Source organism: Ovis aries, chromosome 18 (assembly GCF_016772045.2).
Source record: "Ovis aries strain OAR_USU_Benz2616 breed Rambouillet chromosome 18, ARS-UI_Ramb_v3.0, whole genome shotgun sequence".
NCBI lineage: Eukaryota > Metazoa > Chordata > Mammalia > Artiodactyla > Bovidae > Ovis > Ovis aries.
Window position 1 is genome coordinate 20,938,325 of NC_056071.1, and position 23,379 is coordinate 20,961,703.

At 46.2% G+C, this 23,379-nt stretch overlaps 2 protein-coding genes and 1 long non-coding RNA gene across 6 annotated transcripts; 2 read left to right on the plus strand and 1 right to left on the minus strand.

The window, feature by feature from the left end:
* Positions 1-85: 85 nt before the first annotated feature.
* Positions 86-12,472, plus strand: GDPGP1 (GDP-D-glucose phosphorylase 1). 4 transcript variants are annotated; one of them, XR_009597201.1, is made up of 5 exons: positions 86-467; positions 4,967-5,083; positions 6,199-6,255; positions 7,740-9,017; positions 12,171-12,472. XR_009597201.1 is itself a non-coding variant. In XM_004017753.6 (3 exons), exon 3 carries the CDS (start codon positions 7,749-7,751, stop codon positions 8,904-8,906), a length of 1,158 nt encoding a protein of 385 aa, XP_004017802.1. In that variant the 5' UTR covers positions 86-467; positions 6,199-6,255; positions 7,740-7,748; the 3' UTR covers positions 8,907-9,070. The 4 variants fall into 4 exon arrangements, 1 of the variants encoding a protein (XP_004017802.1); XR_006056809.2 differs by lacking the exon at positions 4,967-5,083 and adding an exon at positions 11,385-11,634; XR_001022062.5 differs by lacking the exon at positions 4,967-5,083.
* Positions 86-19,166, plus strand: NGRN (neugrin, neurite outgrowth associated). Its single transcript, XM_027957058.3, has 5 exons — positions 86-467; positions 6,199-6,255; positions 12,171-13,382; positions 13,760-13,870; positions 18,134-19,166. The coding sequence occupies exons 3-5, from the start codon at positions 13,219-13,221 to the stop codon at positions 18,720-18,722; spliced, it is 864 nt and encodes a 287-aa protein (XP_027812859.2). The 5' UTR covers positions 86-467; positions 6,199-6,255; positions 12,171-13,218; the 3' UTR covers positions 18,723-19,166.
* LOC132658112 (uncharacterized) lies at positions 17,625-23,374 on the minus strand. Its single transcript, XR_009597206.1, has 2 exons — positions 22,331-23,374; positions 17,625-19,208 (listed from the first exon to the last, which is right to left on the minus strand). It is a non-coding gene; the product is annotated as an uncharacterized LOC132658112 (long non-coding RNA).
* Between the last annotated feature and the right edge of the window lie 5 nt (positions 23,375-23,379).

Genomic DNA, 23,379 nt, shown 5'->3' on the forward strand with positions numbered 1-23,379 from the left:
GGGCGGGGCCCAGGCCTCACGGCCCCGCCTCCAGGGTGGGCGGGCCGGGCCGGGCAGTCTTCACGCGCTGGCGTGCAGGCCGCGCATACGTTGAGGGCCCCACGACCCCGCAATGGCCCCGGTAGGAGTTTGGGGGAAGTCGCGCGGTGTGTCCTCCTCACCTGCAGTAGGTGTCGGGGGTGGGAGCCGTGGCGGTCTTGGGCGGAGTCCGGGGAGTGTTTGGAGCCGGGATTACCGAGAAACCTCGTGGCTCGCTGAGTGGCCCGTGGCGGTCGGCTGCCATCTCTGCCCAGCGAGGGCTTTTCCACCCGGACGTTGCCATTCGTCACCTGCCGTACTAGTTGCAACCCTCATGCCACGTCTGCAGAAATAACCATAACCTTGCTGCCTGCTGAGGCTGTTTATTGAGAGCCCACCGAGTCCCAAGCGCTGTGCATAATTAGCTTCAATTCTTAAATCTTTGCAAGGTGAGTTACCGTTTTCCAAAGGGGGAAATACAAAGGCTCACTGGAGTTCAGTGACGTGTGTGTGTGTGTGTGTGTGTGTGGCTTGACATATGCATGGTACGCTCTCAGTTTGTATTGGATGCATGCATGAATGAGTATTCCGAAAGCTAGGGGTTACAAGCTACTGAGTAAAGGAGGTAGTGAGATTCATTTTTTATTGTTGTTTTCTACTTTAATACGGTATAACAGACAAAATATAGTTCTTGATTCTTTTAATTCGTTCCACTAGCTGATCTTTGTAAAGTCTAAATACGAGCATGTCACTCTGTTTAAAACCATTAAGGAGTTAAATACCCAAACCAACCCCATGTAATTCGACTTCAACCTCTCTTTCTCTCTCTGCCAGTCTCCTCAGGCTTTCTGGGTTTCAGCCATTATGGGTTCTCCGTTCCTCTTCCATCTTATCCTCAGGGAATCCTTTCCTGATTTCCTAGACTAGATTAAGAATCTGCATTACACTCACAGAGGATCCAGAGCTTTCCTTGACAGCGTCTGTCATGTTTGCCATCTATATTTACACGTGTGATGATTGGATTAATGTCTTTTTCTCCTGCTAGACTGCAGGCTCCATGAGGAGCAGTGGGAATCATGATTTTCAGACACAAGGTGTGGCCGTTGTTGAGTGAATGCTTTTGCTGAGTAACTTTAATTTTCCCAGCACTCAATAATGATAAGGTGATCGTCGGAGAATGACTCATTGTATCAACCTGTGAGTCCCACCACTGCGGAAGTATTACCTTCCAGAAAGTAGAGGCTGCAGAGCAGTGGGAACACGAAAGCCAGTCAAAGAGACTGGAGTGTAGTCTCTTGACAATAGGCTCCTGTCCAAGAGAGAGTTGGTCTTCAGTTAATAAAAGGCAACAAACAAGAAGCTGCCTGCAATGCAGGAGACCCAGGTTTGATTTCTGCATCGGATGACCCCCAGGAGAAGGGATAGGCTACTCACTCCAGTATTCTTGGGGTTCCCTGGTGACTCAGGTGGTAAAGAATCCGCCTGCAATGCAGGAGACGTGGGTTCGAGCCCTGAGTTGGGAAGATCCTTGGAGAAGGGTACAGCTACCCACTCCAGTATTCTGGCCTGGAGAATTCCATGGACTGGATAGTCCATGGGATCGCAAGTCACACTTTCTTTAAACGAACAAGAAGCTGTCATGGTGTCTCCTATGCTAGGCTAAGAAGACAGAACACCAACCAGTGAGTGCACGTCCTTGGACTTCAGGGTGAGACTGCATCTTTTCATGGTGAAGGTCTGGGACTTGACACTGCCCCGCCATAGTGGCCAGCTGTGATGTAGATTGCTCAGTCATCTCACTTTACTTTGAACCCTTCTTCACTGACCAATCTTTTGATTATAATTTTGCTTCCTAGTAAATTTTTGTACAGAGGAAGGCCTATAGCAATGAGCCACCGAGAACATTTTGTGCTCTTTCCCATGTTTCTCATTATGAATGATTAAATCAGCACTCTGAGTCATCTAGCAGTCTCTGGTGAGCTTCCTTAGCTTATTGTCCTTCCTGTGTTCAGTGAACCCTGGATAACAGTGATAAAACTGAGTGACTGATTAAAAATAGCTCCTGGTGTTTGTTTTCCAAGACATTTCTTTCCCTGCTTGTCATATTATTTCCCTCTTCCTCTTTCCCTTGAGACATTAGATAGTGTAGCCACCAAGGTGTGTCTGAGGTGGTGGTGGTTTAGTTGCTAAGTCAGGTCCAACTCTGTGACCCCATGAACTGTAACCTGCCAGGCTCCTCTGTCCATGGGATATCCCAGGCAAGAATACTGGAGTGGGTTGCTGTTTCCTTCGGGGGATCTTCTTGACCCAGGAATCGAACCTTGGTTTCCTGCTTGCTTCCCTAAGCCACCAGGGAAGCCCATGTCTGAGGTGGTACTGTTTGCTCTGAGACTTAAACGAGACAGGCGTGTGAAGACACTCTGGGGGAAGGGTATTTTAGACTGAAAGAAAGCACCAAAGCCTTGAGCAGGAACAGGTTTAGGAAGAGTGAGGAGCAGAGTGGGTAGGGGGAAGAGTGGTCTGAGAGGAGGTGAGGGGGAGACACAGCTAAGCCTTGAGAGCCCAGAGCCCATGCTGTAGAAATGGGTTTTGTTCTAGGGGCTCAAGGTCACATCATCCCTAGTGAATGGAAGAGTCAGAATTCAAACATCTTGTCAGCCTCCAAAATCAGATCTCTCACCTTCTGCCAGGATGATACCCACCACACAGGCTTGTTGTGAGGGTCACCTAAGTAAACGTGGAAAGCCCCCAGCCCATGCCTGTGTTCCCTTCCTCCTGGTTTTCCTATGAAGATTCAGTCCTGTCACCTGGTCACTATGATTTGTTATTCTCAGGTATTCCTCTTTATTTCTAGGTATTATTTTTTGCCTCTTAGTTCACTTGAATATCTTCCCTGGTGGCTCAGATGGTAAAGAGTCTGCCTGCAGTGTGGGAGACCCGGGTTCCATCCAGGGAAGACCCCTGGCCACAGAAATGGAAACCCACTCCAGTTTTCTTGGAGCCTGGAGAATCCCAAGGACTCAGGATCCTGGCCGGCTACAGTGCATGGGGTTCCAAAGAGTCAAACACGACTGAGCGACTTCAGTTCTTTCTATTCTTTCACTTGAATATCAGTACAACCATACCCACTTTCTATTGATTCTGTTGACTGATATGTATTTATTCATATTTTTAGTCTTTTGGTACCATCTTGGCCCTGGGTCCTTGGTCCTAGTCCCTGGGTCTTAATGTTATTCTAAATTTCTGTCTAGCCCAGACTTCAACCTTGACCTCCAGGTGTGACTGTCCAGCGGTGTGCACCACTTCTCTTGAGTGCCCAGGCGACATCTCAAGCTCAGTAATGAAAGCTGATCTCTCGATCTCTCCCTTCCGATAGTCACCTGTTCCTGCCCGCACCTCATCTCCACCCTCTCCATCTCTGTAAATGCCACTGCAGGGCTTGGTTCCCGAAGCTGAGTCACTCCCAGGTCTTCCTTTTCCCTCAGTCTTCACAGTCAGCATGTCAGCAGGCCCTGTCGGTTCTCTTTAAAATATGACCCATATCCCCAGCTCCTCCTAACTCTGTTGCCATCTGTGTTGTCTAGTCACCTCACTGCTCACTTGGCCACTAGAGCAGCCTCCGCAGTGGTCTCTGCTTCCCCTCTGCTCCCCTACAATCCATTTTCCACGTAACAGAAAAAAGTTTATAAAATATCAGACAGTCCTGGACTTCTGGGTTCAATCCTTGGTCAGTGAAGTTCCACATGCTGTGTGGTGTGGCCAAAAAATAAAATACCAAATGATCCTTCTGTTTAGAACCTACCAGTGATTTCTTACTCCATTTAGAATAGAATCCAAGTTCCTGTCCATGATGCATAAGGCCCCGCAGCTAATCTGGCCTCCACCTTCCCCTCCAGCTTCTCTGGTCGGGGGGGTCTTCTCCCCTTTGCCGGCCATACCCCAGTAACATTGCCTCCTTTCTGTTCCTAGAACAGGCCAACCAGCTGCCTGCAAGACTCGTGGGCTTGGACTTCTGGTTTCTTTTGCCTAGAGAACACTTAGCTCTTCATTGTAAGCCTCTTCTTATCCTCCTGTCTTAGCTCAGCTGTCACATCTCTCTTAGAGAAGTGGGATGCCCTGATCCCACCGCTTAGTCACCCCGTTTTATGACTTGTTTCCCACAGAATGCTGTCACCACAGGTAGTTAATGTTTTTCTTTTGCTTATCATCTAACTTCATCCCAGGATGTAAGTTCCATAAGGATGTGGACTTGGTTCTCCTTATTTGCTGCCATGTCTTCATTGCCTCATACACAGCAGTTACTTCCTAAATACTTTGATTTTTGTGGCTCAGCAGAACATGGACCAGGGTGCACAGAAGAGGTGGCCCTAGATTGTCAACAGTGGGGTTGAAGTGGGTTGATTCTGAATGAATGAATGAGAGACACTTAACTGGATGTTGTTGAGTTGCTCAATCGTGTCTGACCCTGTGGACCGCAGCATGCCAGGCTTCCCTGTCCTTCACTATCTCCTGGAGTTTTTTTTAAATGCATGCCCATTGAGTCAGTGATGCCATCCTACTTAGGTTTAATTCAGCAAATTGTTGGATTTCTTAAATCTATTTTGAGAATCGCTTAAATTGTTTTGAATTGTGGCAAAATACACATAACATGAAATTTACCATCTTTAAAAATTTGGTTAAAAAAAAATGTAGCATAAACTTTAAAACCTTAACCATTTCCGAGTGTATAGTTCAGTAGTATTAAGTATGTTCACATTATTTGGTAGCCCAGTCTCCAGAACTTTTTTTGTCTTGCAAAACTGAAACTCTGTGCCCATTAAACAGCAAATAGTTTCTCACTTCCCCCTCCCTCCAACCCTTGGGAACCACCATTCTACTTTCTGTCTCTATGAATTTGAGCATTTTTTTTTTAAAGTTAATTTACTTATTTGGTTGTACTGTGTCTTAGTTGTGGCATGTGGGATCTAGTTCCCTAACCAGGGATCCAGCCTGGGCATCCTGCATTGGGAGTGCAATGTTGCAGCCATTAGACCACCAGGGAAATCCCAGAATTTGAGCACTTAAGGTACTTTATATAAGTGAAATCATAAATAACTTGTCGTTTGGTGACTGGCTTATTTCAGTTAGCATAAAGTCCTCAAGGTTCATCCATGTTGTAGCCTGTGTTGGCATTGCCTTCTTTTTAAGGCTGAATAACATTCCATTGCCTGTATAGGCCACCTCTTGTTTATCCATTTATCTATTGATGGATACTTAAGTTGCTTCCACCTCTTGGCTACTTGAATAATACTGTTCTGAACACGGGTGTATAAATACCTCTTTGAGACCCTGCTTTCAGTTCTTTTGGGTATACCCCCAGAAGTGGAACTGCTGTATCACATAGTAATTTTATTTTTATTTTTTTGAGGAGCTGCTCTGCTGTTTTCCATAGCAACTGTATCACTTTACATTCCCACCAACAGTGCCTAAGGGGTCCAATTTCTGTATATCCTTGCCAACACCTACCTGTTATTTTCTGTTTTTGAGAGTAGCCATCCTAAAGAACGTCAAGTGGTATCTTATTGTGACTTTTATTTTATTTCCTTACTTAGTGATGTTGAGCATCTTTTCATATGCTTGTTGGCCATTTGTATATCTTTGGAGAAGTGTCCTAGACTCACTTTTATTTATTTATTTATTTTTTAATTTTTATTTTTACTATATTTTACTTTACAATACTTTATTGGTTTTGCCATACATTGACATGAATCTGCCACGGGTGTACATGAGTTCCCAATCTTGAATCCCCCTCCCACCTCCCACCCTAGACTCACTTTTAATAGAATAATTTAAGACTTTATATTTTACTTATGCTTAGTAAATTATGTATAAATTATGCATAAATTTTTATGCTTAGTAAATTAAGTATAAAATTTAAGCTCATTAAAAAAAATGTTTACTGTGGTAAAAAATGCGAAAGTTTTAGTATCTTAGCCATCTCTAAGTGTGCAGTTCAGTCCTGTTACCATCTGAAACATCTCTGAGCATACAGTTTAGTCGTATTAAGTATATTCACAGTATTGTGTTGCCAATCTCTGGAATATTTTTACCTTACAAAACTGAAACTCTATACCCATTAAACTCAGCTTGACTTTTAACAAAACATTGTTTTGTATGTTTTTCTGTTTTATTATTGTAAAGTTTCTGGACCAGCAGAGCTGAGGGTGTCCAAGCTTGTTCTGAGGCGACTCAACTGAGGTAAGCTTTCTTCTGAAGTCCCCTGTGGACCAATAGCAGGTCATGTCCCTGACCCCTTGGGTCCCCTGGGCTTCAGGGACCCAGTGGAGATGAAGACTGACACCTATTTCCACCTTAAAGAATTGGCTCTGGGCACTCATGATTGGCCATCCTCACCCAGGTGGTTGTGTGCGTGGCCATTTGGAATTACTGCACAACAGTGGAAAAGCTGTTCCCGTAAAAGGAGTAGTAAGCTTTGAAACCAGGGGCGCTCTCAGGCACTGGAATACTGGTGCAGTTTTCTGGAGGGCAGTTTGCCAATCTGTATATTGAAAGCCTGAGCCACGAGCCTCTTCTGAACCCATGGTCAACTAAGATTTTATTTTAAATGAAAATAAAAGTATATACAAAGATAGATACACAGGATGTCCATCACAACATTGTATATGATAGTAAGAAGTCAGAAAAACCTAAATGTATAAGAGTTAAAGATCAGTTTAAAAAAAACAAGTCCAGGACTTCCTGGTAGTCCAGTGGTTAAGACTGGGCTCCCAGTGCAGGGGGCATGGGTTTGATCCCTGGTTGGGGAACTAAGATCCTGCATGCCTCATGGCATGGCCAAAAAAAAAAAATCAAGGTCTATCTACATATGAATATGAGGCTGCGTATATAAACTGTGATTTTTCCCTTGGCATTGGAATAAGTGTTGTAATTTATCTGTATTTCTTCTCTCCATTAAGAAAGTTTATTCATTATGTGTAATTTTTAGAAAGAGAAAGAATTTGATTTATATCTTTAATTCAGCAAAAATTTATGCTAACCTGCAGGTGATAGAATTGTGAGTGATTTCTGTGTTTTCAAAATATTTTACCAAAAGCATATATTACTTTTGTAATCAGAACAAAGAGTAAAGTTTATTTAAAAATTAAAACAGGGGAGTTCCCTGGTGGGCTAGTGGTTAGGATTCTGGGCTTTCACTGCCATGGCCCAGGTTCGGTCCCTGCTTGAGGAACTGATCCTGCAAGCTGAGTGGCACAGCCAAATAAATTAATTAATAAAACAAATAAAAATCTCACATGCCACACCTAAAGATCCCGCATGCCACAACTAAGATGGAAAACCGCTTGTGCTGCAACTAGGACCCCACACAGCCAAATAAGTAAGTAAAAATACTTTGTGTGTGTGTTAGTTGCTCAGTTGTGTCTGACTCTTTGCAACCACATGGACCGTAGCCCACCAGGCTCTCCTGTCCATGGAATTCTCAGGCAAGAATACTGGAGTGGGTTGCCATTTCCTTCTCCAAGATATCTTCCTACCCCAGGGATGGAACCCAGGTCTCCTGCATTGTAGGCAGATTCTTTACCATCTGAGCCACCAGGGAAACCCCCAAAAAAGATTTTAAAAAATAAAAATACATAAGTAAAATGTAGTGAGTTTATTATTAAAAAATAAAATCTTTAGAAATGGGATGGCATCATGTATTTTTCACCTTATGATTGTTTCAGGTCAGCCCCATGGCTATTCCACATGCTTCAAATGAAACTTCCTATTTGCTGCCTCCAAACAAGGAGGACTGGGAAGGGCAGGGCATTCCTGACTTTGTCTATGGGCAGGAGGAACTCGTGATGGAAGGGGTTCAGTGGCCAAGGGGCGCGTTCAGCCTCCTGAACACGCCTCCACTGTCTCACTTTGACTCTGCCCTCTGCTCAGCCTGGAGGCAGCGGATGGAGCTGGGGCTGTTCCGCTACCCACTGGGGGAGCTGCCGACCCAAACCCTCCCTGGGACTGTGGGTTTTGTGGCTCAGCTGAACGTGGAGCGAGGTGTGCAGAGAAGGCGCCCCCAGAACATCAAGAGCGTGAGGCAGGAGTTTGACCCTGAACAGTTTAACTTCAACCAGATCCGGCCAGGAGAGGTCCTTTTTCGTCTGCACCGGAAGCGGGACTGCCCCGGCACTGTCCAGCAAGAGGACATCCTGGTGCTGATCAACGTCAGCCCCTTGGAGTGGGGCCACGTGCTACTGGTGCCCGAACCTGCCCGGGGGCTCCCCCAGCGCCTGCTGCCCGGGGCGTTGCGGGCCGGGGTCGAGGCTGTACTGCTGAGCTCACACCCGGGCTTCCGCGTGGGCTTCAACAGCCTGGGTGGCCTGGCCTCGGTGAACCACCTCCACCTGCATGGCTACTACCTGGCGCACCGGCTGCCCGTGGAGGGGGCCCCCAGTGAACCCCTGGACCCTCGGGGCCGTCTGCATGTGCTCCAGGCCCTCCCAGCTCCTGGCTTCCTCTTTTACACCAGTAGGCCAGGGCCTGACTTGGAAGCCTTGATAAGCAGGGTGTGTCGGGCCACTGACTACCTGACTGACTGTGAGATTGCGCATAACTTGTTTGTCACCCGGGGGGCCCCTCCTGGAAAGACATCATCTTCCTCAGCTCTCTCGGGAGTCCGGGTCATTCTGTGGCCCCGGAAGCCCAGCTTTGGGATAAAGGAAGGTCAGGCATTCAACGTTGCCCTCTGTGAGCTGGCTGGGCACCTCCCGGTCAAAACGGCCCAAGACTTCAGCAGCCTGACAGAGGCGGCCGCTCTGGCCCTCATCAGAGAATGTCTGCTGCCCCCAGCCCAGGCAGAAGATGTGCGGGCTGCGCTGGTGGCCTTGATAGCCCGGGAGGGAGAGTAATCCTCCCAGCAGTATTCTAACTGATCCGAAGAACTGTCCATCGTGGTGCTGTGAGCGCATTCATGAATGCCTTCTCACCGGTTTCAGCATAAGGGGAGGGATAAAGAACCGGTAAGTTGTCTCTTTAAAGAGGGAGATTGTTGGAATAAATGGCATGAATGAGCCCTCTTGGATGTATCTGCCACTTTTCACCTTGCTTCATGGACAAGCCCCAGGGATGTCAAATCTGTTACTAAGAGGGGAGTATGTGCAGGAGTTACACGCTCCTGACTCTGTATGCTGACTTTAAGTGTTAGCAAAGTGATAGTTTATCACTTGTTCTGTTCTTGCCTCTGCTGGTTCTGCCTCTGCCCACCACTGAGTTGTGTTTCTTCATTCTGCTCCTGTATTCATCCCCTCCATCCATACACTGTATTTGTAGGACATATTTTGCCTACCTGGGCACCTCGAATTTCCTCCAGCCCCAGTGCTGAGCTAAGTGTTCTTCACATACATTATTTCATCTGAGAACAAGGTATCCTCACAACTTGAGTTGCACATCCTTTTAATAGCCACATTTAGCAGATGAAGAGATGGAGGCTGACAGAAGTTTAGTAACCCATCCAAGGTCAGGTAGCTCAAAAGTAGTGGAGTCAGGACGGCGACACAGGCAGTCAAGACACCATGAAGCTGAGCTGAGGCTGTGCACCTGTGACCATCATGTTAAAGTCTCCTTGAAATGAGGCAGAATACACATCACAACCCATTTCATAAGAAAGTGTAATCTTGAAATTCCTCTGAACATTTTGGTCATCATCAACGTGCCTGTTTTTGGCAACTGCAGTAATTTGAGCTCAGTGCCTCTCTCTACAAGCCTTTGCAAATACAGGCTCTAGAAACATCACTTTATTTTGCTTGCTTACTCTGCAGGGAGTGCAGTGACCATTATAGCAAAGTGGACTTTGAGTGCCTAAGGTGGTGAGTCCAAATAACAGGATTTCCCCAGCTTTCCCTTAGGACTGATACTCAGAGGAAAGCCTTCTTCTGGCCCCAAATAAATCTTTACACAAAAATTGAAAAATAGGTTTCCTTTATGGTGGTACTTCTTAGCCATGTATACTTTGTGAATCGTCAAGAAAGGGATTTATGGAAGCCTTTTCTAAGCTTAAATATGGAACACTTAGGAGCTGCTTTGTACCCAGGTCCCTGGGCTTTGAGCACAGTAGGACCGTAAGAAGGGGTGATCCAGCTCAGGGCCTCTCCACCTCTTTGCTTGCTTTTTGTTTGTTTATATGTTTGTTTCTTGCTTTTTGATGGAGGGTCTCTTGTCCTAAGGGGTGTTGGACTTGAGCTAATGGGAAACCTTGAGTTTTAAATTGAGGGGTAACAAATTTGCATTTTAGCTGTGATGGATGGATGGATGGATGGATGAAGGAGGGAAGACAGGGAATCCAATTAAGATCCTGCTGAATGCTGGCAGTTCAGGCAAGCAATGATGATAGTTCAGGTACTAGAACAAAATATTTGTCTAAATAGTGAGAAAGGTGTGCGTCCTGCAAGGCAAGGGACTCCAAAACATTTTAAGGAGGAGGTAATAGAGTATCATACACTGAAGGAGGATCCAGAAATCTAGGAATCAGGAAATGTCCATGTCTTTTTAAAGGAGAGAAAAATTTTAAGAGTCCTTTAGATGTAGGCACATGGTATAATCTTAAAGTGACAAATTTGGGCTGAGTTTGGTGGAAGTGGCAATCAGAAGTCAGAGTGGGTGCACCTCAGGAAGAGATGGCGATGGTGAAGGAGTAGTCTGATAAGCACCTGAAGGGCACGTGTCCTAATCACGGCTGTCCCTCCCAAGTGCCGAGACCGTCCAAGATGTGGTTACTAAAAACACTGAAGGAAGACAAGCAGATATTCATCCCGAACGCTGAGGTGGCCTAATTCCAGGGGCTTGGCCTGCGGGTTCAGGAAAGGATGGGAGTGGGACTTGTGTGAACTGGTGTGAAAAAAGAAGGATAAGTCCTGTCATGCACTGGGTCAGCTGTGGCAAGAATCCACTCTTGAGTGCAGTGTGCTTAATTGCCCTTCCACTGCCAGTTCCAGGAGCAAGGAGGAGGTCCCAGAGGCCCAACACCTGGGAAACAGCAGGAGCCGGCTGAAGGGCTGTCATGAGCCACCAGCTGAGTCTAGCACCGATAGGGCTAATAGGTCTTCAGCTCTATTTTTCAAAGTGAAGTTACCCCTAGTGCTCCCAGCGATCGCCCATCACAAAGAAAGCTCAGGTCACGGCCAGCTCAGCTCAGCTCCTGCACCCCAGAGTGCTGTATGGAGTGATGCTGGATGAGTGGGGCTTGTCAACAAATCTAACATTGCACAGGCCCCCCCCACAGACCCCAAACCTAGTGGAAAACATCCCATTCTGTAGTGGATGGTTCTGTCCTTAAGGAACATCCCCTTAGAACACCACGAAGGTCCTTACCCCCATCCTTCTCCCCTCAGAGTCTAAGAGGATGGAGCTGAATACCTGGAAGACCAGTGAATCAGAAGAGGAATCAGGAGGAGAGTGTAAAAGAGGAAGCTGCCATCCCTTCTAATGCTTTTCAGCAGGCACTCTCAAAGGCTGACTACAATACATTTAGGAACAGAGTTCCTTTATACACTGTAGCTAAGAAAATACCAAAGAAAATTGTAACCCCAGCTGAGCCAGATGTCTTAGAAGTTGGGAGGAGAAAGAGAAGGCAGAAAACAGGTAACTGTCCCCTGGACCCCCTCACTTGCCCAGCTCGAGAATAACCCTCTGCCATTCTGCAGTTGGGCAGGGAGTCCAAAGTTTTCCCTTCAGCCTGGGAAAGAGGACAGGAAATACAAAAGATCATTAGCCTTTTGGTACAACAAAATTCAGAACCATTTGCACTGGCTTAATTTAGAATTTCAGCACATTTATATCATCCTGGTCTTTCCCAGGTGGTGCTGCTGGTAATGAACCAGGCTGCCAATGCAGGAAACATGGGTTTGATCCCTGATACAGGCACATCCACTGGAGGAGGACATGGCAACCCATGCCAGTGTTCTTGCCTGGAGAATCCTAGGGAAAGAGGAACCTGGAGGGCTACAGTCCGTAATGTTGCAAAAGAGTTGGACATGACTGAATCCACTTAGCACGCACGGCCTTTCCTTTAAGTGGCTTCTAGAGAGAATGAATCTGTGGGCTGTCTCTTCATCTGGGTGTCTGGTACCACAGGGTCCTTTTCTCTCTCCCTGATTTCTGCTTTTCCTCCATTCCAGAACCCTGGCCATCAATCTGACCAACTGCAAGTATGAGAGTGAAGCACCTAGCTCATCACTCAAATGACTGGGCATCAGAGGATATTTAGGGTTGCAGTTTTCACTCTGAAGACCATTCTCGCCATTTGCTCGCAGCCCCTGGATCTCGTTCAGTTCAGTTCAGTCACTCAGTGGAGTCCAACCCTTTGTGACTCCGTGGACTGCAACATGCCAGGCCTCCCTGTCTATCACCAACTTCTGGAGCTTACTCAAACTCATGTCCATTGAGTCAGTGATGCCATCCAACTATCTCATCTTCTGTTGTCCCCTTGTCTTCCGCCTTCAATTTTTCCCAGCATCAGGGCCTTTTCCAGTGAGTCAGTCCTTTGAATCAGGTGGCCAAAGTATTGGAGTTTCAGCTTCAGGATCAGTCCTTCCAATGAATATTCAGGACTGATTTTCTTTAGGGTTAACTGGTTTGATCTCCTTGCAGTCCAAGGGACTCACGAGAGTCTTCTCCAACACCACAGTTCCAAAGCATCAATTCGTTAGGCTGACTTATAACTTGTCCTTCAAACCTTAGCCTAGATTTACCGCTAAATCTGGACTCTCCGTGCAGCCCTGGGCTAGACGTCATCCAGGCGACAAGAAGTCCGTTTCCTAGAGGAGTCCAGTTCCCACAGCTCGGGGCTGTCGCCATCAGAGAACCGCTGAGGGGACGCCCTTCCTGTGACTGTGGCGGAGACAAGCCGGCCTGGGCAGCCCTTGGGGTAGAGGGGCGGCTCTTGGCCAATGAGCTCGTCTTTGAAATTAATCGCGTTTGGCAGGAGCGTCCTCTACCTCATTCTTGTTCCGGGAGTTGCAAGGAAAACACCCGCCCTCCCCCCGCCCCGCAGTTATCGGGAGGGCTGGGCCACAGAGCGGTTTAAACCCGAAAGCCACGCCCTCAGCCTGAAGCCGGAAGAACTGCGACCTCCCCCAGCTTTCGCCCCCCGTGTACTTCCGGTTCCATCCCCGGCTTCCGGTCCTGCCACTCCGCGGGTCGTGAAGGGAGGGGATCTTTGTAAACATGGCGTTTTCCCTGAACGTTTTGCTGGGCGGGCGTGTCTGCGTAGCGGTCGCTCGCTGTGGGTTTGCTACCCGGGGGGTCACCATCCCGGGCTCTACCAGCCGAGAACCGGACCCCGATTTCGACTGGGAACCGGAGGAGCGAGAACTGCAGGAGGTGGAGAGGTACCGGCTCCTTCCCGGGCCCTCAGCCTGAAGCAGGCCTCGGTCTGGGCGCCCTTGTCCGCACCCGGTTGGCGCTGGGCGTCCTGCAGCAGCCCTTCTCACCCGTTTTTAGGGGCGCAGGGGCAGGTGTTAGATCCTTTGGGAACACAGGTCCTTTCACCAAGGATGTATTTCATCACCCGACTAAAGAACTCAGCAACAGCTTATGGGTTGTTGTTCTTGGTGTTAGACTTACGGGGCGGTGTTCTGGCTGGCCGACATGGCCAGGTAGTGTTTGCAAAGTGAAGTGCGTTGGACGCTCTGTGACTGACCCCAAGGCTCTTAAACCACCCATCTAGCATCTAGGCATGGTTTCTGCCATTGGTTCTCTCCCCCAGTGCCCTGAAACGGCAGAAAAAAGCCATCCGGTTCCAGAAAATTCGAAGGCAAATGGAGGCGTCAGGTGCCCCGCCCAGGACCCTGACGTGGGAAGCCATGGAGCAGATCCGGTAAGACTGTTAAAATTTTTGTTTTGAATACGTAGTACATTACATATGGCTCAAAATTAAAGCAGTATAACTGCATATGTGTTGAGAAGTGTTAACCCTCTTAGTCTCCTGTATTTTTAATAGTTTTCTTGTGTCACTATCTAGGTTTCCTTCTGCACATTACAAGCAAGCTCATGTGAATGTAGAATTTTATTTTCACTTTCGTAGTCTCAAACAGAATTTATAAATAACTTTTCTACACTTTACTTTGTTCATTTAATATATTCCGAAGATCTTTCAGCTTCCCAAGAGAGAGCTCCTCCTTCTCTTTTGTAGATGCTTAATACATTGTAGTTTATATTACTGGTCTTTTATGGTGGGCATTTGAATTGTTCCCACTCACTTACTGTAACAAATAGTGCTCTAGTGTGTACCCATCAACGTACATATCTGCCAGAAGCATTAGACTCATTCTCAGAAGTAGGGTTGCTGAAGCCAAAGGTAAATGAATTTGCATTTTGATAAATACTGCTAAATAGTCTTCCAAAGGTCATGTTCCATTTTTCTCACCAGAATAATTCTGGAGTTGAGACTTAGAATAAGGGGGATTTTATAGAGATGATCAAGATTTCATGAGCCTACAACAGCTCTGTCAGCTTCCTCTCTTGTCTTGAATGCCAGCATTTTTAACCCTTTCATCTTCTTACCTGTCACCTCCCCTTTGGGGATCATTAAATAATATTTTTATTTCAGAGAAAAATCAGGCCATTAGGTAAAAAGTTGTTAAAGCTTCTTGGACTCCTTGCCTTCCACTCTCCGTCTTGTACTCTAGTCATGTCACTGGGGAAGTGGCAGTACTTCACTTGTCTAGGACCAGTCCTCTGGGTGCTCTAGGTGAAATCCCTCCCTAATTCCTCAGGTACCTTTTTCTGTCAACTTTTCCATGTCGTGCGCTGGGCTCAGTCTACCTAAACAACCAGTGCTGTGGCTGGACCAGCTGTTGTGTCTTAAGATTACAACATGCCCTTCAATGACCTCAGCTTTGGCTGGGGATGGGTGGAAGTTTATTACTTACAGGACCTGAGGCCAACACAGCAGGGCCATGGCTAGAGAGAGTTGCAAGGGCCTGGAGTTCTGCTTTTACTGGGTTTGAACTCTGGGGCCTGAGTGGTTTTTTTTGGGGGGGTAGGGTTTTGAGGGCTCACTCTTAATTGGCGAATTCAGTGGGAATTTAAAGCACAGGAAGAGAAAAAGCAAGTGGCCCAAGTGGTTAATTATTGAACTCAACCATGATCTCTAAAACAAAGGTGCCTCAGTGGGGTGGCTGGAGCCTGGCTTTTTATCTAGTTGTGTGGCTGGCAGCATGTTTATTGAAGACAGCCATCTTCAAAGTGCGTGCCTTGGCAAGCAAAGCTTAAGTCAGTCACTTGGATTACAAAAAAAAAAAAGGAAACCCAACTGTCAAGTTTACTCTACACTCCCTCCTCCTCTAGTTCCCTCCTGGCTCCCTGCTGTCGGTTTTGTTTGTTTCATCATGACAATGAAACTGCTCACAAATACACCAGTGACTTCCTCAGTGCTAGGCATAACTGACTCTCAACACTTTAGCTTGTCTAATACTTCTCAGCATTTGACCTTGTCTGCATTCTTGAAATTCTCCCTTGACCCTTACAGGTTATTATTGTTCATTAATATACAGATTATAGTTCAAGGAATCTTAACTGATGACTGCACCCTGTTTAACTATCACTGGGTTGAGCTTCAAAATTTTGAGCAATGAAAATGTGCTCATGGTGTTCTGCTGCTTACAATTCTTCGTTGCTTCGCTGTTCTGAGATAAACTCCAGAATCCCTAAACGAGACATGGTCTTGACCCAGGGGACCACTCACCTCTCTTCGTAGGACTGGTTTTCTGTTTCCTCTCTGGGCTTCCCTTCTTCCTCCGACACCTTAAGTGTTGTAGATTTTTACAGTTGTGCCCTAGATCTTTTATCTCATATTGCATATTTCCCTGCCTGATGTCAGGTGGCTTCAACCACTCTTGCTATTGGCTTATGACTTCCAGGTCTCTCATGTCCAGGCCACGTTCTTCTGAACTCTGTAGTCAGTTGTTCACTAGACATCGCTGTTTGGCTGTCGCACAAGTTCCTCAAACTCAACATGTACAAAATAGAATTCATCATTGTTCCCTGACAGTTTCACCCTTCTATTTTTGATATATCCCTGAATGTTCCCACCAACTACCTACTCAAAAAATACTGACTCTCAACCTGTTTCTTAACCCGGTATTTAGTTCCTTACCAAATACACCTATTTGGCCTTCTTAAAGTATTTCTCAAGTCTCTCTCCTCTTCTGCTCTCATTGCCCCTGCCTGAGTTCAGACTTTCCTAAATTCCTGACAGCCTCTTGCCTGATCTTTCCACCTCTGGTCTTGTGCCAGAATTTACTGTTACTGAACCAGGTAACTGAACCACGTTCGTTTACCTGATGCCCAGCAAGCCAGTGCTGAAACCTTGAGGTCTGCAGCACAGAAAGGGTTTATTCACAGGCAGCCAAGCAAGGAGACTTGAGAACAAATCTCAAATCAGCATCCTTGAAGGAGGAGAGGGTTAGAATATTTATGGGATAAAGAAGCAACAAGGGGGACTTCCTGATGGTCTGGTGGCTAAGACTCCACACTCCCAATGCAGAGGACCCAGCTCCAATTCCTGGTTGGGGAACTAGATTCTGCGTGGCACAACTAAGACCCAGGGCAGTCAAATAAATAGATATTAAAAAAAGAGAAGCAGGGTGATTCGCAGCGTCAGGAAAAGTTATTGATGGTTAGAAAAAGGTGAAGTAATTGGAGCTCTGCACAGGGGTATCTGAGTTATGTGGTTCTTCATGGGATGCACGTTCAGAAAATGATGGGCACCATTAGCATGATCTCAGGATGGAGATTTTGGCCCTTGACAATGAAAGGGCGTTCATTGGACACTTATACAGGCCCAGTTGAATGGTCAGGGGTCTCCACTGGCTTGAGCTGGGCAAAACTAGCCCCATGGCCTGAACAGCAACTTAAGCAACTGTCACTACACTGACCCCTGCTCAGAAGTGTTGTCTACAGGGGGCAGTTAAAGGAATCGTGTGAGATACTGTCTGGGCTGTGCAGCTGGGAGGGTATGCACTTTGCAGGAACAGTTAGTGCATGCTTGGTCAGTGAAAGCAAGTTACAGGTTATTGTTCATTAATATACAGATTATAGTTCAAGGATACTAATTGATGACTGCACCCTGTTTCACTTTGAGCTTCAAAATGAAAATTTGCTCATGGTGTTCTGCTGCTTACAGTTCTTTCTTTGTTCACTGTTGCTCTGAGATAAACTCCAGAATCCCTAAGCGAGGCATGGCCTTGCTCCTTCTCCCACTGTCGCACAGTAGAGCTCTTCCCAGCAACGGGGGTGTGCTGCTTTGTATTCCACCTGCTGCCTGCTCTGCCATCAGTTCTTGGACTCCCTGTTCCTCTCCTCCCCTCTCCCAGCTTCTTACAACTGCTCATGTTTTCAGACCAGCGCTAGGGTAGACTTCCTGAAGAATTCTTAGGCTGCCCCACAGGTGTGGTGCTAGCCTGTCCCTGCCTCACCCTCCCTGGTTCTCTGATAGCATCCTCTGCTGAGATCCTTCTCATAGTGTTGCTGGTTTTGCTGGGTTAATACATTTGTCTCCACCACCAGATTGTATGTTTGTTTGTTTGTTTAAATGAATGTCTGTTTAGGGATAGGCCCTGGGCTGAATATTTATTATACAATCAATCAGTTTATTAATAGCCAATTTAATAATCAATTTATTATTCAGTCAACGCAGCAGTCTTTTCTTGCTTTGTTTTTTAGCTTCGTAGTGGGGCATGTAGGATCTTACTTCCCTAAGCAGGGATCAAACCTGCCTGCATTGGGTCTTCCAGCTCCCTGCATTGGAAGCACGGAGTCTTCATCACTGTACTGTCAGGCATGTCTGGATTGTATGTTTTTTGAAGGGAAAGACCGTCTTGCATCCCCTGGATCTTCCTGGGGCCTGTCATGCAGTGAGAGGAATCCAGTTGACATTAAATGACTAAAAGTAGTTGGGTGTTGCTGTCGGTACAGAAGAATTGGCTGCAGACATTTAGTGGTGCAAGACAGAGACTGTGTTTGCAGTTTTTCCAAGCCTTCTTCTTTTCATATATTAATCACTAGTGTTACATAGTCTGTTAACTGTTGTGATAGGCGATGTCTTCACAGATGGAAAATCTGCTTCTTTTTTTCACAGGTATTTACACAGGGAATTTGCAGAGTCTTGGTCAGTTCCCAGATTGGCTGAAGGCTTTGATGTCAGCACTGATGTGATCCGAAGGGTTTTAAAAAGCAAGTTTGTACCCACATTGGAACAGAAACTGAAGCAGGATCAAAAAGTCCTTAAGAAAATCGGACTTGCCCGTTCGCTCCCGGAGCTCCCAGGCCCTGGAGATTCCTCCAAACCGCTTTCTGCAGGCCAGTCTGTATCAGGCTCTTTGCTGTTGCCTGGGGATGAAGCCTCATCCAGAGGCCATGGTCACAGCACAGCTTTGAAAGCGATTGAATTGAACACTCAGAGTACAAATATAACAACGGGACAGACAGAAAGGAATAAAGGAGCCCAGGGCCTGGAGGAGGGGAAGAACTCTATGCCTGTTGCTGCAGATCACCCTACCAGCACTTGTAGGGGCGCCAGAGGAATTGACAGTGGTGGATTACCCAGTGACAAGAGGCTGGAAGAGCTGAAGGCAGGGGAGGTAGGTGACCAGATCTTCAGCAAGAGAGTCGTGCAGAGGGGACGAGAGTTCTTTGACAGCAATGGGAACTTCCTGTACAGAATCTGAGCCGGAGATGTGCCACATGACACACAGCTGGGCGAGTATAGTTGGTTCTGCCTGGATTTTTATGCGTGGATTTCCACCTTGGAAGTGGGGGGAACGATGAGCCTGGAATGTGGGATGAAAGGTTTGAATCTGACAAAGGGCAGAGGCCTCACAGGGCAGATGTGACCCGCCAGGTAGAGTGCAGCTTCCTGGAGCACAGCCCCTGCTCTGACCCACATGCATCTTCAGGATTCACCCTTCTCCCTTGGGCTGTCTGTCTGTTAAAAAACCTGTATTGCATGTGTTGTTACAAGATTCTGTGATACTTGCAGTATATTTGTGAGGAGAGTAAGTTTGTCTTCTCACCTCATTTACTTCTTGATTAATGAACACTTAACAGTTCTGGAACTGCTTAGTCAATTGGTTGTCCTCATTATGTGCAAAATAAAGCAAAATGAAGCAGTCTGTTTCGATTGGTGCTCTGTGGGATTGGGAGGGTTTGTTTACCTGGGAAGGGAAGGGAAGAAAAACAGAGCGTCTAAATGATGGGAGAGAAATGTGGCCAGCGGTATCGCCAGCAGAGGGCTCTGTGCTGATCAGCCCTGCTTAGTTACAGACTTTGACAGTTAAAAACTGGCCATTAGGTCTCCCCTAAACACTGTAAGTCTAAAGTCGCTCTTATAGTTGCTGGGGCCCTGAAGATCAGGGTGTGGGGTCTGTCCAAACACAATAAATACAGGGCAGGCACAGGCTTTACAGGCTCTCAACATAATCTCCAGCCACTTCCAAAAGCTTAAATAGAATCTTATTTTACAGTTTTCCTCAGATTTTTACAAGGCTCTTGTGATCTAGACAAGAACAGATGATAGATGACTTTTACAAATTTGGTATCCAGGGTTTTTGGATATACCCACAGCCATGCAGCTGTGAGTGAGGGACAGCACAGAACTGGGACTTGAACCTAGGTCTCAGTCTTTAAGTCTTCTTAAATTCCTGGAATCCAGCATTGCCTGGCATGATTTCTGTTAACTCACTGATTCTTTTAGAAATATTTGATGACTATAATCACCAGAAAGTGATTGTCAAAAGACAGAGACATATCCAGGCAACGTAAGAGTCCAGCGGTAGTTCTCAACAATGTCTCACTTTAACAATTTACCAGAAAAAATAGGCCAGTCAGAATTTAAATGTATGCAGAATGTTTTTCTAATAGAGATGTAGATATCCCAACCCTGTCATTCATGTATCTTGTTGCTGTTTCAGATGTCATTAATAGCAATTATAATATCACTGATTGCTGTTAACTGGAGCATTCGCTTGGTATAAGTGGGCAAAGCCCTATCACATGCCAGTCAAAGTTAGGGGAATCCAGGTTCTGGTAATAGAGTAGTGGACACACAAGGCCCTTGTCACTGCCTTGTCACTTTCAAGTAATTTACAAACATAAGTATTTTTATGATTTAAAAAATAATTTGCCATGAGAACCTTTGAGCAGCAAGATGCTATTTGACTGCTTAAACAGGCATTTCTAACGCCTGCACATCATTTGACTACGCCCTTTCCCGAGGGGTTATGAAAACAATAGAAGCTTTTATTACTAGCTTAGATATGTTTTCAATTTACCTCATCCCCGAGCATCCTAATGCTCACTAGCTTAAATATTTTGTTCTCCGTTGTAAATGCTAATCTTAGGCTTTTGCGCTTACTAGTTCGTTGTGGGCAGGTTTTCATTTGGCTGGATCCTTACCATTCAGGTCTTAGGTCAAATGTTACTTTCATAGGCCTTCCCTAATCACCCTAGTCTAAAACAACTCCCTTCATGGTCTAGCTATCCGCACACCCTGTTTAATTTTTCCCAGTATTTGAAATGTATTAGTAATGTATTGGAGAAGGTAATGGCACCCCACTCCAGTACTCTTGCCTGGAAGATCCCATGGATGGAGGAACCTGGTAGGCCACAGTCTATGGGGTCGTGAAGAGTTGGACACGACTGAGCAACTTCACTTTCACTTTTCATGCACTGAAGAAGGAAATGGCAACCCACTCCAGTGTTCTTGCCTGGAGAATCCCAGGGACAGGAGCCTGGTGGGCTGCCGTCTGTGGGGTCGCACGGGGTCGGACACGACTGACGTGGCAGCAGAAGCACAGTAATGAGTTACTTGTCGTCACCTTCCTTGCCCCATTAGCAGGTAGACCCATAAGGGCAGGAGACCTGTCTGTCCATTGCTGTAGTTCCAACCAGACGTAGGTTTTTTTTGCAGAGTGGCAAGTGGTATTTTAGTTCCATGACCAGGGACTGAACTCATGTCTGCTTAAGTGGAAGCACGGAGTCCTAACCACTGTACCTCCAGGGACTTCCCCTAATACAGATCTCAGTATTGGTTGAGTGAATAAAAAAATGGCTGGGGAACCTTACATGTGTACTCATTTGCTTCAACATCCAACTCTGCGACCCTGGAGACTGTAGCCCACCAGGCTTCTCTGTCCGTGGGGATTCTTCAGGCAAGAATACTGGAGTGGGTTGCCATACCCTCCCCTCCAGGGGATCTTCCTGATCCAGGAATCCAACCCAAGCCTCTTAGGTCTCCAGCATTGGCAGGTGGGTTCTTTACCACTAGCCCCACCTGGGAAACCCAATCTATCAGCCAATTCACAATGGCAGAAAGTCCAGCCTTTTACCTTTGCCTGTCAAGAAGGCCTACACTTCCTACAGGTCAACCCATCCCTGCTCTATACGGTCAGAGTCTCGGATCTTCACCCACTGGCACTGAGGTGTTTGGGGATACTGTCATCCTCTCCTCCCTGGTCCCTCACTGCCCCAGCCCAAGCTGGGAGGCTGGACAGGGGAATGGAGATTCCTTGGGCAGGGGTCAGAGGACTCCATGGTGCCCTATCCCCAGTCCTAGTTCTGGACACAAAGGACTTTCACATCACACTGGATGAGGGGGAGCTGCATTAGGGGGCATAGGTGGGGCATCTGTGGAGGAGGCAACAGAAGACCAGATCCCCAAGCTGGAGTGAAACAGACTGTGGGTGGAATGGGCAACTCAGAGCAACTTTGGGGCCAGATTCAAGAAGCTAGCAAACTTATGATAGAAGGGACTAAAGTCCCTGTGACCTGGAGGGTGTATATGTCACTCATCTGTGAAGGGCAGCTTCCTTTCTGTGCAGCTATTTGATCTAACCAAAAGGGAGGGGGTGAGAGGAAGCTCAGTGAAAAACACTCGATGAGCATAAAAGCTATATATTGTTGTATTTTTTTTTTAAGTTTTCAAATATTTGAAAGCAGAATATTGTAATGCAATGAACCCGTGTACCCATCACCCAGCTTCAGCATTTAACAAAATGGCCAAACTTTCTTTGTTAACATGCATGCCGCAACTAGAGTTCTCAGCCGTGACAAACAAACAAACAAAAAAAATCCCACATGCCACAGCTAAAGAGCCTGCATGCCTCATCAAAGGTCAGAGACCGCACATGCTGCAACCAAGAGCCAGTGCAACCAAATAAATAAAAATAAATATTAAAAATAGCAAATTTGAGATGTATTATTTCATCTGTAAGTACTTCAGTATGTGTCTCAGAAATAGGAACTCCTTTTTAACAAGACATACGAACCATTTCTATACCTTGAAAGTTTTAGTAATTCCTTATTATCAGCTAATATTCTGGTTGATTTCTTTGAATCAGGATCCACACAAAGTCCACACATTGCAATATTGTATTGTGTCATGTCCCAGAAGTCTTGATTTTAAAGGTATTTCCCCTTCCACTTCTCTTTCTCATTTGACAAGTTATTTGACCCATAAAATTTTGTGCATTTTGGATATGCTTGATTTTATCCTTATGGTGTCTTTTATCACGTTTCCACTACCTTCTGTATTTCCTATGAACCGGCAGTTAGATCTTGAGGCTTGATCAGGTTCAATTTGTACTTCCTATGCATCTCATCAGGAGATGAGTTTGCGATGTCATGATTGGTTAGTGAGTTCAGGTATTGTCAGCCAGACCTGTCCATTATAATGTCTCTCATAAGCTTCTTAAAAACAAACCAAACCTCAAACAAGGTAGATATAAATCTTTATCATCACCCGTGAAATTCCCTAAGCTTCCCCAATTCAATCACTTTTCCGAAATTTTCACTATAGTTTTTCCTGTTCAAGAACCTGTTGTAAATAGTATAGAACCCACTTTTGCGTCTGGCTTCTTTCATTTATTCAGTTATTTTTACTGTATGACTATGTCACAATTTATCCGTTTTCCCAAGAAAAGCATTAATGAGTCAGAACTCTGATACTGAAAGGTCACAGGTGGTGAGACTCAGCTTCCATTGGCTCCTAACGCGTTCTCTCCCTTCACACCCGCCTCCATCTCGGGCGTCTAGCCTCCCGCAGGTCAGAAGCGGGAGAGCTCAGAGCTCGCCGCTAACTTTGTGGAGTAGATGTAATCGACTGCCAAGATGCCCGGTGATCAGTGCCCTCTGGATTCCCAGTTGGTTTCGCCCATTTCACGAAGTTCTGAAAATGGAGCAAGTGCCCAACGCTTCCTTGCGTGAGCTAGGAGAATTGGGTGTACCTTTCAAATTTAGTTTAAGGTAAAATCCTTTTATCACAGGAACACTCGCCTCTGGTCCGGGAAGAAACTGGAACGTTGACGCGTTGCCGCGCGTTTTCAAATG

What these genes read in the sequence shown, in the direction of transcription:
- GDPGP1 (XM_004017753.6), top strand. Translation starts at nt 7,749, where the DNA reads ATGGCTATTCCACATGCTTCAAATGAAACTTCCTATTTGCTGCCTCCA.
- NGRN (XM_027957058.3), top strand. Translation starts at nt 13,219, where the DNA reads ATGGCGTTTTCCCTGAACGTTTTGCTGGGCGGGCGTGTCTGCGTAGCG. An exon ending in GAACTGCAGGAGGTGGAGAG is followed by an intron (nt 13,383 to 13,759) that starts GTACCGGCTCCT and finishes TCTCTCCCCCAG; the next exon opens with TGCCCTGAAACGGCAGAAAA. An exon ending in GAAGCCATGGAGCAGATCCG is followed by an intron (nt 13,871 to 18,133) that starts GTAAGACTGTTA and finishes TTTTTTTCACAG; the next exon opens with GTATTTACACAGGGAATTTG.